The sequence below is a fragment of the Amphibalanus amphitrite genome, unplaced genomic scaffold (assembly GCF_019059575.1).
Source record: "Amphibalanus amphitrite isolate SeventyFive unplaced genomic scaffold, NRLGWU_Aamphi_draft 000232F_arrow, whole genome shotgun sequence".
In the NCBI taxonomy this organism is placed as follows: domain Eukaryota; kingdom Metazoa; phylum Arthropoda; class Thecostraca; order Balanomorpha; family Balanidae; genus Amphibalanus; species Amphibalanus amphitrite.
The window spans coordinates 439,624-453,136 of record NW_024881727.1 but is presented as its reverse complement, the minus strand read 5'-3'; the positions used below and the strand labels follow the sequence as shown (position 1 = coordinate 453,136).

Sequence of the window (13,513 nt, the reverse complement as noted above, 5' to 3'; positions counted from 1 at the left end):
GCAACAACTCAGCGGATGCGTTTAATTACGAGCGAGCGAGCGCAGCGAGCGAAGCGAAGTCTTTTCAATATAACGGAAAAATCTCAGTATGAGCGGCCCGGCCCGGCCCGGCCCGGCCCGGCCTGTAACGCTTTTGAGAGGCTTATATCTCAGCAACCGCTGGACCGAATGGCCTGCGGTCTTTTTTGCTGGGTAGCCCCATCCCTTCTACCCCGTAATTGACTACTTTTGATACATCTCAGTGACCGCCGTGGCACGTGCCACGTGAAAAGTCAAGGGTGTTCAAGCAGTTTTGCAAAAGTAATGATTTTGAGAGGCCCATATCTCAGCAGCGGCTTGAGCGATTGTCTTGCGGTCATTTTTATAGGGTAGCTGCATCCCTTCTACCAAAGGTCGGATACTCTTCATCTATGTGAGTGACCCCACTGCACGTGCAAAATACAACAATAAGAGGTGCCAAATTTGGTCCCATTTCAATAACTCGGTAATTACTGGGGCGATTTCGCTGAAACTTGGCATACAGGTAGGCACCCACCAGGCAATGCATTCCCATGTGTTGCGGTTAGGGTGCTACTGCACGTGCGCACGTGCAGGGGGCGTTTCCAGATCTCGAGAACGGCTGGGCCGATTGCGCTCAAATTTGGTACACGGTTGGGGACAGGTTAGTAGGGTGCCGTGCAAAAGTCATTTTTGACCCCGTTTGCACGTGCGCACGTGCAGAATGCCGCTTCCAGATCTCAGGAACGGCTGGGCCGATTGCGTTCAAATTTGGTACACCGCTAGCGACCGGTTAGAAGGGTGCTTTGCACAAGCCCGTTGGAAGTACCCTCTCGCCCTTCTGCACGTGCAGGGCTCACTATCTCGCTCGCTCGTTCTTCGCCCAAAAGGCGTTTTACTGGTATAATTACTCTTGAATTGCATTTTGGTATGTGCAAGGTCATCTTATTGCCAGAATTGATAAACGCAAGGCTGAAATAACATCAGAAACCGATTAGTCTAGCTGCCTTCAAAAGTCAGATTGATGAGGTAGCGTCACGAAGACGCTATTCTTGATCTATCGTTGAAATGGACTGATTACATCTGACTGGAAGTTTGTAGATTCGCTTGCGTCTTGGGACCCATTACCTAGCAAAATCCACAACTTACAAGACAGTAATGGAGAGGTAAGGCAAATGCATCTTTTTCTTGAATATTCCTGAAGCGGTGGTACCGATTGCATATAAAGTTAGTATGGGCAGGAGTTAGCTTGGTGACTTCTACAAACCAAATGTGCACCAAGACTTGTAACAGGCCTTAATGCTCCACTCTTTTCACTCGCTCAATTGCTCCTAGGCCTCATATTGTTTTAGCTGGTGTTTTTTTAACGTGATTATAATGTGTACCCTCTGCCCATTCTGCTTGTACTTTTAGAAGTATCTGGTGTTTTATGCGTCTTGATCATGTGTTTGGGTGATGTGTCATCTGATGTGAGACCAGAATAGCCACAGCGTGGATGCTCCCTACAATAAACTCAACTCAACAGCACTTCTACAAGCCAGCCAGGGGATGTCTCTCTTTTCATTCATGCGCACCGTATCCAGACTGGTGTTTGATTCATCTGTGATTGAATCGATTGGATTGAATCAAACAAAATTTGTGTAATCAAAAAGGTTTGATTCACCGTCAGGATTGTTTGATTCACAAGCCATGATTGAATCAAACGCATTGGGAATCAGGGTTGATTGAATCAAAAAAATAAATGATTCATGAGCTTAAAAAAATTGAAGTGAACGAACATAGTTCATTATCAACAAATATTAACACTACTGCCATTACATGACAGCAAAAAGAACACAACAAATACAATACTATCCCTGATATTTTGTATATTTTATTTTTTTAATTGAATCAAAAAAGAATCAATCATTCAAAAAAAATTGGCTGAATCAAACGTGAATCATTCCTTTTATTGTTTTTTGATTCTCTGAATCAAAAGGAATCGATTCACCAAATTTTTTGAAGGAATCAAACGGTGATTGAATCAAACAAAAATCAAATGAATCAATGATTGAATCGATCCAAAAAAGGTGAATCAAAAACCAGTCTGAGTCCGTATCGGACTCAAGTCAGCGTCAGGTGTCGCCTTCACACTGTCTACGGCGCCACTGCATCTGGAGAGAGTGGACCCTCCCGCCGACCTACCTCTGCCCTAGGAGGTGGCGCCGCCCCCACACCGACTGAGTCCTCTGGCTGGGTATGGAGGCGGTCTGTGATGCGGTATAGGTGGCAGCGGGGTGGGGCTCGGCTGGGTTTGCGGAGAAAGTTCTGGATGGGTAGAGTGAGGAATGCCCAGTGCCCATGCTAAAGATGCTTTGGTCGCGCTTCATCAGTCGTTTCAATGTCAGCTTTTTGGATTAAAAAGGCTGGCCTTATGACATAGAAGCACCGTTTAGCAGGATCGTTGCATCACCGGACAAATATTTGTTTGTCATCTAACTTCTGGATTTTTTTTTTGACATAATCACACATTTTTTTTGCACAATACTCATCGATGTATGAGATGAATGCATGGACAAGATAGAGATCGACGCTATTCTCAATGTTTTGAGCTCCGTTTGACAGCATTAGCAAATAGGTCGGCGCATCCGAATGGTGTGCGCGTATGGCTTGATGTTACCGCTTTACCGAATTGTATCTGAACTCCATAACTGACTGATTGCCAAACTATCAGACATGTTCAATGGCGCAGATAAACTCGGTCATAAATGTGCCCATTTTTCAGGCATTGTTTGATTGTAAGACAGTACAAAGACGACTGTCATGCCGCTTTCACGATAGCTGGACATTTTTCCCTTTGTGTCTCTTCTGTTCACTCTGGTACAGGACTAGCCACCACTCTGCCACCCCCCTGCTCTGCCCTCCCTAAGTAGCCCGCACTCAGCCGCGCACCCCAGGGACACGCTGACCACACATCCTCCGTACCACTTACGACGGACCGAGTGACTACGTCCACCGGTGTCCTCTCTGTGTCTGTCTACGTAACTCCTGACTGCGTCGCTCCCGTCGTCTGCCCGTCGACCACGACTCCGCTATCCGTCTCTGTCGATGGACGACAAACCTGGCCCTTATTTCGTCATTTGCGGCCGCGGGGGGCGGGTGCAGACTGCTGACTCGGTGCGCTACCTCTTAGTGGGCCGTCGAGGCGGGGGACTGTCTCTTGAGCTGACGTGCGGAGGGCTATGTTGCTGAGAGATGTGGCGAGAGAGGAAGGAGATGGCTAGTTCTTGGAACTGGTGACCAGATAGAGTGGTCGGGCGGAGAACATGGGAGTGGGTCCCTCTCGGCTGTTTTTTTCCTTCGCTTAGTGGTTGTTGTCCTGTCGAGTTCGGGATGGGGAATAACATGCAGAGTGGTGCTTTTACGACACGACTTCTACATAGAAAAACACAAGGCCAAAAAGTTTGCGCCAGATGCCAAGAGAGGAAAACTTTGTTGTAGGAAAAAATCAGGACGAAGTAATTTTTTTCTTCTTCGGATAAGTTAGAAATGGTGTTTGTGCTCTGCTCTATACAGAGCGGGTTAAAGTGTCATTTGGCCAGAAACTTGCAGCGACCGGCGTCCGGATGTCAATACAACTTATCTGGTGGATGTAAGCCTCCACGCTTTACCCTGATCTACACGGTTCTGAGATAAATCTGGAGCGTATGACACGGATTTTCCTACTGATTCTGGACCTGACTCTGGATCCGGATCGAGGCTGTTGAACAGGAACTAAAGACAATAACTACAGTTGCTGACTTTTGGTTTTGTAGTCAGTTACGGAATTTCTGAGTAGGGTTCCGAGACTGCATTGTCGAACTGGACTCTGCACAGGGACTCCGAACATTGATAACTTCCATTACGGATTCCTGAACACGCATGACTGCGAACGCCACACCGCTCCCCCTTCCGCTGTGCCGTGGTCAGTGTTGTCACGGCGCTGACCGGTCTGCCCATATATTATTCACGCGCTGATTGGCGACCTGCCGATCGGTGACGACCCCGCCCCCTCCCTTTCCTCCCCCTCCCTACACGGGTAGCGTGCGTGAGGTCGCGGGTCGGATCACGGTCAGGCAAGGTGGAGAACAGGTGGAGCGTTACACCGAATTTTCCGCAGTCCATTCTCGGTTGTGTTTAGGAAAACTAGGAAAGTAGGAAAACTAGGTGCTATTTTTTTGTTTATATGATAAGACATTTGATTGCGGATAAAATATTTGTTTTATGGACGTCGGTTTTCTTTATTTTAGGGCACTCTTCATGACACAATGCAGATTGGTTATTTACTTCGGTAGAGACTAGTCATCATATTCGTTCTCTCATGACAACCTAGGAGCACTTACGAATGGCTCAGCTTTGCTTTACCTCTGAGTCTATGTGTTTTTATTTCTATTGTCATCGACGACAGTCCGATCATGGCTGGGTTTGTTTGGTACAACTTCTTGTCCACTAGCAAACACACTCGCGGGCATCATTGCGAGTTTTTCTCGAATATTTTGAAGGCGCAGTGCTCAGAGAAGACTACGAAAAAAACTTATTTGATGCATCTGATGTACCACATTACCATTCCGCATCTTCCGAACGCACAATTGATCTGTCACTATGAGCGGACGACACACACTCATCCTTCATAATCACGGCCCCGTCCCCTCGGCCTCGGCATATCTGTACGTCCTTTGTGCTCGTCGCTCACGTCACCGACAACTGTCCACTGCCGTCGTCCCCACGCGCCGCCCCATCGCCGTCGCCAGCGACGACCCGGCGCGGCCGACGGGGCCGCTCCGTCGGCGTCGGCTCCGACGCAGTCAGTGCCGGCCGCCACGGGCTCACGGCAGCACCTGGGGGGCGGGCGCCGGTCGGGCGGGCGGGCGGCGGGCGGGGGCTCGGCGCGGCGGCGGAGTCTGGCCGACGGCCGGTCGATCGGCCTCAGCGAGCGTGGTCGGTGGCAGGCGCGGCGGGGCACCGAGCGTGGTGGCTGCCGCTGGCTGTTCGGTGCTGGTGTGTGGGGCGCTGGGAGGCCTTGCGGAGAGGCTGGTGAAGGCGCCGACGATGGCGCTGGCGGTTATTGGTGTTGTGAAGTGACTGAGCTAGTGATTGGTGAATTGAAAAGGGATATTTTGGTGTCGTATCTACACATTTGTTAAGGCATGTGAAGTTTTCTTCATCAGACTTCTTCGATTTTCTTCTGTGGCTAAGCGCTGTGACTTTATCCGCGACTTCCAATGTTGGCAAGTTTTGTCATTGCCGTTCGATGGGTCGGAGTCGGCTCGAAACACGACCCATCAGTGCTGACGTGACCAGAAACCACTCAGCGGCGCTTCCGCCCAGGGAGCCCTGTCGCTGACCGGCCGCGGCACTGACCTTTGGTGACCAGCCGTGACCTTTGGCGGCGGTATTTCGTGACCTGCCACGGCCCCTTGTGGCGGCAGTGGTATTTGTGACGACTTGCGACTGCAGTTGCTCATCTGAGCCCACCTGTCATCGTAACTTAGCACGGTGAGTGGCTTATTCGGTGCTGGGGACTTTGTGAGTGCGATCGACATCCAATGTTTGTTACAGAGGATATTTCTGTATTTCCGAGAGGACATCTCTGTGCTCTGGGCTGGATGTTATCATGTCACTACAGCCATCGCTTTAGCCGATACAGACATGCATTCCTATTTGTCATAGCTAGAGCGGAATGTCTGTCCCTATTCCCTAGAGTACGTCTCTCTGGCCCGAGGTGCATGTTATATTTGCAACGCCACCATAGCTATCGAGCTTCAGCCAATACTGGGCCGTATCCCCGAGGGTATTGGGGAGGGGATGGGGGTGGGGTGAGGAGACAAATGTGGGGTGGGGAGAGCCCTGGAGGCAGGGATGTACTGGTGAGGGGAGACAACCGAGGGAAGGAAATGGTTACGGAGACGGGGATAAAACCATGAAGGGGAGATGGGAGACAGGGGTGGAGACAGTGAGGAGACTGGGCAGACGTTGGTCCAGCGTGAAACACAGAGACCATGACTGCACGATGGGATAACTAAAACTTTGGAATCGGGAAACGGTGGCTGAGGCGCCTGGACGTCTAAACCAATAATTGAGGTTTGGTGATTACCTGAAGCGGAAAACAAGAGCGATGCAGCTGACGAACGATGAAAGAAAGTCGTGGAAAGTGGTCTTCGATGGCTGCAGCTGCGTATGACGGTGACGCAATCGTGACACCACCGCTGTCAGGTGACACAGTCGCAGTCAGATAATCTGTCACCTGACCCAGCTGCCTGCTGATAGTGTGTCACCTGACACAGACCTCGACTGCACCCCGAGTCATTCCCAGTCCTCCGGCCGAACCTTGGCACGCCTTCGGTCGGCGAGAGAGGAGCTACGCTAGCGAGGTTTTGGCTCCCGTGAGAATTTCATATTTTTAGCCCCAGTTTACGCTGACTGTGGTTTATATGTGAGTCGGGTGAAGTGAACTCAGGTGAGGTGGCTTAGTTCAGAACTTGGCATCCTCATTATGAATCATTGGTATTTGGCATCAAGCCAAACAATCAAACCCTAGTCTCAGTGGGCTGAGAGCATGGTATTGCCTAGGGCTCAGGCAATAACTAGCCTAATAACCGACCACATTCATCCCGAGTCACGGTAATCCCAGGCCAGAATGTCATCAAATTACCATAGAATCCCGGCGGAGTTGCTCCGCCCCCGGGTGGACCTGCCTGATAAATGCCGAGACAAGACTCCCCCGCAGCGAAACACATAGCCTGTCAGGTTCCGGCATGGTTCTGCGTCATTGCTGCTGCGCGGAATGCCTTTGTGGATATGCTGACGATCCCTGTAGCGATTTCCGTGGGAATGCAATCTGGGACAGACTCGCACAGTGGTACTGCATGAACAGAACGACTCCAGCTGGAGACTGGATGTGGATCGTTGGGAGGGGAATGGTGCTGACATTTCGCCGCCCCTCCCTCTCCCTCCCCCGGGGAGAGGGGGAGGGGTGTCTCTGTTCGTTTACCTTTGGACGCCGACTGGGGACTGCGTCGGCCGCCCCACCCTCTCGATAAACACTGTCGACCTGAAGGCCATCGGTGTGTCACTGTGAAACGGGGTTGCCTGGTGACCTCACCCCAGGTCGGCTGCTGTGAGAGGTGTTCCGTCGAGCGCAAGAAGATCCTATTTCTTCGTCAGTTTGAGGCTATTCGTGTTCTGTGTTATATGGTCTTGTTACATAATCCTCATCAATATTATTTATGCTTGCCGGTTTGCGTCTTGGTATGCTACAAGCTGCATACCAATGCTGACTGTAGCGGTCACTTTATCGTTTGTTATAACAACAACTGGTAGTAGCCAAGGAATAAGTGGCTACCATCACTGCTGCACGCTGTGTGGATGTTCTTTAGGTCTGTCGATACAACACTGTTGGCTGTCCACATCACTAGTCGACCTGTCGATCTCACCTCTGGACGACATCTGTCCACTGGCCCGACCACCAGACCTTTCTGTCGCCACGCGTCAGCCACTGTAACCAAGCTGATGTGGGGATTCGCGTGAGAAAACAATTGAGCGTGGGAGAAGGCCGTCTGTCGGCTGCCGAAGGGTCGAACCTGATGAGCGACCGGCAGACGAGTGGTCTCGGCTTTCGGGAAGACTAGCCGCGCTGATGGAGTCTCCAGATGGTTGAAAATGACAGACGATTTAAGGAGTGAGGTTACTGAAACTCAGGGCTGATTTTTGAACTTGCAGTATTGATTTAGTCGAAAGTTTTGATTTTTGTTTGAAGATTGGCGAAAAATTGTGGCGGACTGCGTGTGGGTCAAAAGGCTGAGGAATTCTACAAATTTTTGTGTCGGATGTGTTTCATTTCCAGTGCTTGCAGCATATTAATTGGTCCTGGATCCTCGTTGCTAAGCTGCGACGTAGGTCTGAAGCGTTGATGCTGGCGACCGCGCTGACCTTGCGGCCACGCCGACCCATGCAAGTCAAGTCAGGTGGCGCTTAATGATTATTAGAATCACCGCAATTAGACCCACAGTTTACTCTGCCTATCGTCCTTGATACTTGTATCTGGCCTCACAGGGACATTGCCGCCATGACCTTATTTCTGGACTAATGACGTACTGCCTCTGACAGCCTACTCGCTGCAAGCTATGCTCGTCAGCAGAAACTGGAACGTTTTATGTTTTCTACAACGGCACAACCTTTTTGCTTTCATTTTACGGGATAAATAGCCTAGCAAACGCCTTCAAACCCCTAACGCGACGCTCCGTTGTGCTCGGTATAGACGTGTTACACGTAGCTTTCAATCCCTGCCACCAGATGGCAGTAGCAGTGTGACGCCTGAATCCATACTGTACCGCAATGCTCAGGACTTGGCCAGTGCGCGGCGCAACGGAGAAAGGCTGACAACGCAACGGAGAAGGCTGACAACGCAACGGAGAAGGCTGACAAGCTGCTCACTAAGAACTCTGTATCTTCTTGAAACTAATAATGACTGATTTATAAAGAATGTCATAGACATAAAATATAGCAACAGGCTGTTTTATTCAACTTTGACTTGAGTCGTGATTTGTGTTGGCTAGTATAATAATAGGTATAGGCGAAGATAGGCAGATATTTGTCAGTTTCCAAGTTCATGACTTTAATTAACTATTTAAATACTTGGAAGGTTGTCGGACTGCTTCAGCGTATTTGTCTTTACAAACGTTTGATTACTTTCATGTGTGAAAAAGTCTACTTGAAATTTGAACCATCCGCAAAAGCATTGTCTGTTCTCTTGGTTGTGCTCGAGATTTTGACTCGAATGTGGCCTAAACCCGTCTTTGCCGGGCTGAATGGAGATGGGATATTAGCCGTCCAACCGGCCCCTCAGCGGCACACACCTGGTATTTCTTGCTGGGTCATCACTGTGCTTCGTTCCAGCAGCGCCTTCGAACCCTTTCTGGGCCTGAATCGACTCCGTAAACCATCTGCGACCGGCGGGGGCATTGTTGACCCATCGATTCCCGTTTGTGGCCGAATGGAGCTAACCGCCACGGCTGCAGTGCCAGGCTCGGCCGCTGGACTGTCGGGTCGTCCTGTTGCCATGGGTGGAATACGTTGTGGCCAGCCTATGTTGGCACTGCAGTGCCTAATGCTCCCGGTGTCCGGGTTTATTGGCAAATTTAGACCGTCAGAACCACCGGTGAGCGGGTCGCTATTGAAGTGCGGCCCAGGTCTATTCTGGGGATTCCATAATGAGTTCCAGGAATAAAGCCCCATTGGCATGTCCTGATGTTCTGCGTGACTAATTACCTGCAAATATAATTATTGTATTAGCCCGAGTGTCTGGGGCCGGACACCCCACATTTCATGCGGCGATCGAACACTTAATCACGCCGCAGGCGACTGCTCTACGCTACGATCTTGTCTTTGGTGCTTTTGGAGGTATTTATGAGAGCTTTTTACTGCTTTGTAAGTGCAGGCTAAATGTGATATCTGAAGCGCTTTTGATGGCCTAGCTGGAGTTTCATTTTTCTCGTTAACCCATTTGACTTAGCACGGATGCCGCTGACGCCTCTGACAGATGGCTTATAACGTTTAGTTTTTATTATCAAAGACGAAATCTTGATATATGATAAATAGCGGTATGAAAATATGACCATATCTGTATGAAAAATACGACCATATTCATCTTAAACAAATCTGTTTCTGATTTTCAGTAAATGTTCATGGTACCTTTGCAATTGGCCCATTATATTTTAGTTGCAGGATATTATTTTGTAAGATAAACACTCGGAAATACCTATCTTCTTCCACGTTTTCTTTATTTGCATTGCTCACACCTGCATTCAAATGATTCTATTTATGTCATCATATACCACTTGTTCGCGACAAATGATTATCAATTGTGATAGGACAAATGCAACAGTCTGGGCAGCGTTACACAGTGATGTCATGGCTAACAAACACTCCGAAAATTGGCACCTTTAAACGATGTCAAATATTTATAGTGGCCTCGCTACTAGCATGGGGCCAAGTATAAACTAACCAAGGGATTTTTCAGAACGACATAAATGTAGCAGCGCCAACACTGCACTGGCATCGAACGCTAAACTCGCAAGGCGCCAAACAAAATATTTCTTCTCGCTCAAACGGTGATTGCTGACATTCTTTGATGCGAGAAACCACCTGCGAAAATAAGGCAGCGCCCAACACAATGATTGTGGAACTCAAACGAATTGCCAGACGCCGCAGAAGTTGCCAACAGCTGTGACTGGCTATTGGCGAAAACCACCGAGGGCCAAATGAAACTTGAATAAAGTAAAGTGCCCCACAAGAAGGAATGAGTGCAATTAAAATGAACAACTCCAACACCAGGTTTCTTCGAACATATTGTGAATTGCCGAGATATGTAGCCTTATGTCTCTGATTTACGTAAGGTTATGTGATGTTGTTAGACAAGATAAACGTTTTGCTATATCGTGATTTTCAAATAATTGATGTCTGTGTTTCAAAGACGTCGGTTACAACTTCTGTTTACACCCACAAAGTGAAAGATTATATTGATTCGACTGCTTCTCAGAAAGTTTAAACCTAAATTTAGGGATATGCTTAAATCCACCAGAAAATCTCCAAGTACCGCCCATAGTTACGCTTTTACAACGTACTTGCTATTTAAGTGGACCGCAAACGAGCATTTCATGGCGCCTTCGCCTCTTCTCGGGATTGTTTGTGGCGCTGTAGGCCGATAATTGATGTGCATATTCGGACGGCGATTACCATTCAGATGCGAATAATACTGCCTACTGCCGCATAACTGCCTTGGATTTCCGGAAGTTCAGGCCATTGAACTCATTGTCAGCCAGTAACTACGTGAACCCGACAATAGTTTGGCAATGCCTTGAGCAACTCATCAGAGACTCCAGACAAGGTCGTTAAAGTTAAAAGCCTCCCAACTCGCCGTCATGTCTTAGTCGACATTGCAAGAGGCAAGGCACGAGGGCCGAGGCATAGGTCGAGAAGACCCCCAGGACGTATGCGTGAGGAGCTTTGCGGTCTAACCTAATACCAATGGCGCGGCAAATGTCTGTCATTTATCGTACCTTGCGTACTTCGCTCCATTGCGTGCCTGCGAAACTTAGGGTTTGTTATTCCTCCGCTTTTCTAGGCCAATGCACGCGTTACAGCGGCTTTTGGGCTATGCACACAACCGATGTTAATGCAGAATGCAGATATGATGTACGCTCTGCTTGTTTAACGTCTAATGGCTGTTTTCCTTTCATTCTGTATCCAAGCATTTGCTATAACCCCGCTAATCGTAATAACCCCGCTCACCTGTGCAAATTTTCATATTTATTTGCTTAGAGCAGCGTCTGGAAGGAAGGAGCTCCTCTTTCTAGTCATTTACCACGGTACTGAACGTTCCACCAGCTGAACCGGGCTGGAAAACTGCTGACTCTCTCCCGCTTTGTCGATTTTGGCTTCTCCCCGACTCCCAACTGTGTCATGACCCACCGCCCAACTGCGACGCCGTCCGGCCACGTCAAATGTAATCCCTCCCTGGGCGGGCCGCCGGGCCGACCCTTCCCTGAAACCACTCACCAGTCCGGTCAGCACAGCTGGCGAGATGGACGGTGACGGTGACGGCCAGAGGTTCGAGGAAGAGAGCCGCAGAAGTCGATAGACTGTAATATGCTGCCGGAGCTATTCACGTGCGACTCATGTTAACAGTTTATAGAAGGGGTTCTGCCAAACCGAGGCTGATGTGGATGTTAGGATGTGTTTATTTTCATGGTTGTGGTCTTTTGAGCCATTGGCACCTAAAAGTGTCTTTATGAGCGGTTATCTTGTTCATGAAGACCGAAATGTGTAGATGTGTGTTCACTGTTTATCTTGTGTGTTCGCCAGTTGTTATTGTTGTTTTGATGTATCGCTGATCCGCTCACGACGCTTTGTATCAAGACAATCTCCATGCTCCCTTCAAATTCTATATTTGTCTCTACCCTCCCCGACTGTAACCATTCTGCCGTATAAAGGCAAAACCCATTATGTTCGGGTGACCTCTGACCTGAGGTAATGGCCTCTGACCCGACATAATGGTTTTTGCCTTTGCACGGCAACATTATTTCAGTATTCAAGGTTCGGTTAAATAATTCAGGAGACCCGCCCTCTGTAACAGTCTCAGGGACCATCTCAGAAGTCAGCACGCCTCAATATTTCAGGGCTGGTCGGGTGACCCAGAAGCTCATCTCTCTCGTCTCTGACCATTTTGCTCTCTCCTTGTTACAGAGACGGCCGTCTTCAGGAGGGAGACCAGATTCTGGCCATTGACGGTCAGCCTCTGGACGCCAACGTGTCCCATCCGCAGGCCATCAGCATCCTCCAGAAGGCCAGAGGTTAGTACTGTAGAGAGATAGAGAGAGGGGGAGAGAGAGAGAGAGAGAGAGAGAGAGAGAGAGAGAGAGAGAGAGAGAGAGAGAGAGAGAGAGAGAGAGAGAGAGAGAGAGAGAGAGGAGAGGGAGAGAGGAGAGGAGAGAGGACGGGGCCAACGTGTCCCACCCGGCGGCAGACCATCAGCATACTGCAGAAGGCCAGAGGTTAGTGTTTTGCGAAGAGGTGCAAGCTTCACAGGCATTAAACCCAAAAGTTATTTATAGATTTTGTTTGGACATACTTTCAGGATTCATACCTTGGTGTTTAAAATAAAGCAGCCCTTGCTTTTTATGCGTTTGTTCAATAGCAGGACTTCATTCGGTCTTACGCGCTTTGACTTATCCCTTGTTTGATTAATGCACCATCTGGCCAGCGTTGCGTGTCGCTCAGCTGATAATAGGTACCCATCACGGACGCCAAATATGGCCTCTGTCTCTGATTGGTCGGAAAGAAAAAATCACCAGGCACACTAACCAGTAATCTGTCACATTTCGCTGAGTTTTACGTTCGTTTTGCGGTAACTTTCGTGCGCATCTTGCTCGGTGATCGATCCCGGTGCCATAAAAGATAGTGTTCGCCCCACCAGCCAATCAGGCCCACACCGGGCGACGCGGCGTTCAACATGCGACCTTTGCGGATCGAACCCCGGGGCTGCGTTTGACCGGCCTGGACGGCCGTCACGTGACAGAAATGTTTCAGGAGGATAGTGGAGTGTATGGGTGGAGGTGTTGGGAATATGGAAATGCCGTGTGAAGTCAGGTGGTATAGATTTTGTGTGTGACATTTGAATGGCACGGAGCCGCGTGTTCTCTGTGATTTCTCGATAGACGTAAATTACTCCTGTCAGTTGTATCTTGTAGTAAATGTACGTGCCATGAAATATGCGTCTCTCTAGTGCTTTTCCACTTCGAAATCAACCATTGTAAATGAAATGTGTGCAGGTTTCTGGGAATCCCATCTTAGGAATGTCCTGCGCGTACCACTCCTCCGCGACTGGTTCGCTCGGCCATATAACTGTCCTGGAACATATGACGAGAGAGATGAGCATCTTCCGTACTGCCAGTGTCTGGGGACTGGCTCACAAAGCCTCCCCCCTCTCTTTCGTCTCTTG

At 49.1% G+C, this 13,513-nt stretch overlaps 1 protein-coding gene across 3 annotated transcripts in view; it reads left to right on the top strand.

Moving 5' to 3' along the window:
* LOC122385818 (patj homolog) overlaps positions 1 to 13,513 on the top strand; it is a 42,882-nt gene that overhangs the window by 14,879 nt on the left and 14,490 nt on the right. For 2 of the 3 annotated variants that reach the window (XM_043374392.1, XM_043374391.1), the window contains exon 7: positions 12,259 to 12,365. In XM_043374392.1, the coding sequence (XP_043230327.1) occupies positions 12,259 to 12,365 (107 nt within the window). Of the gene's footprint in view, positions 1 to 5,407; positions 5,512 to 12,258; positions 12,366 to 13,513 lie in introns of those variants that run through there. The other variant, XM_043374393.1, reaches the window with a different exon arrangement.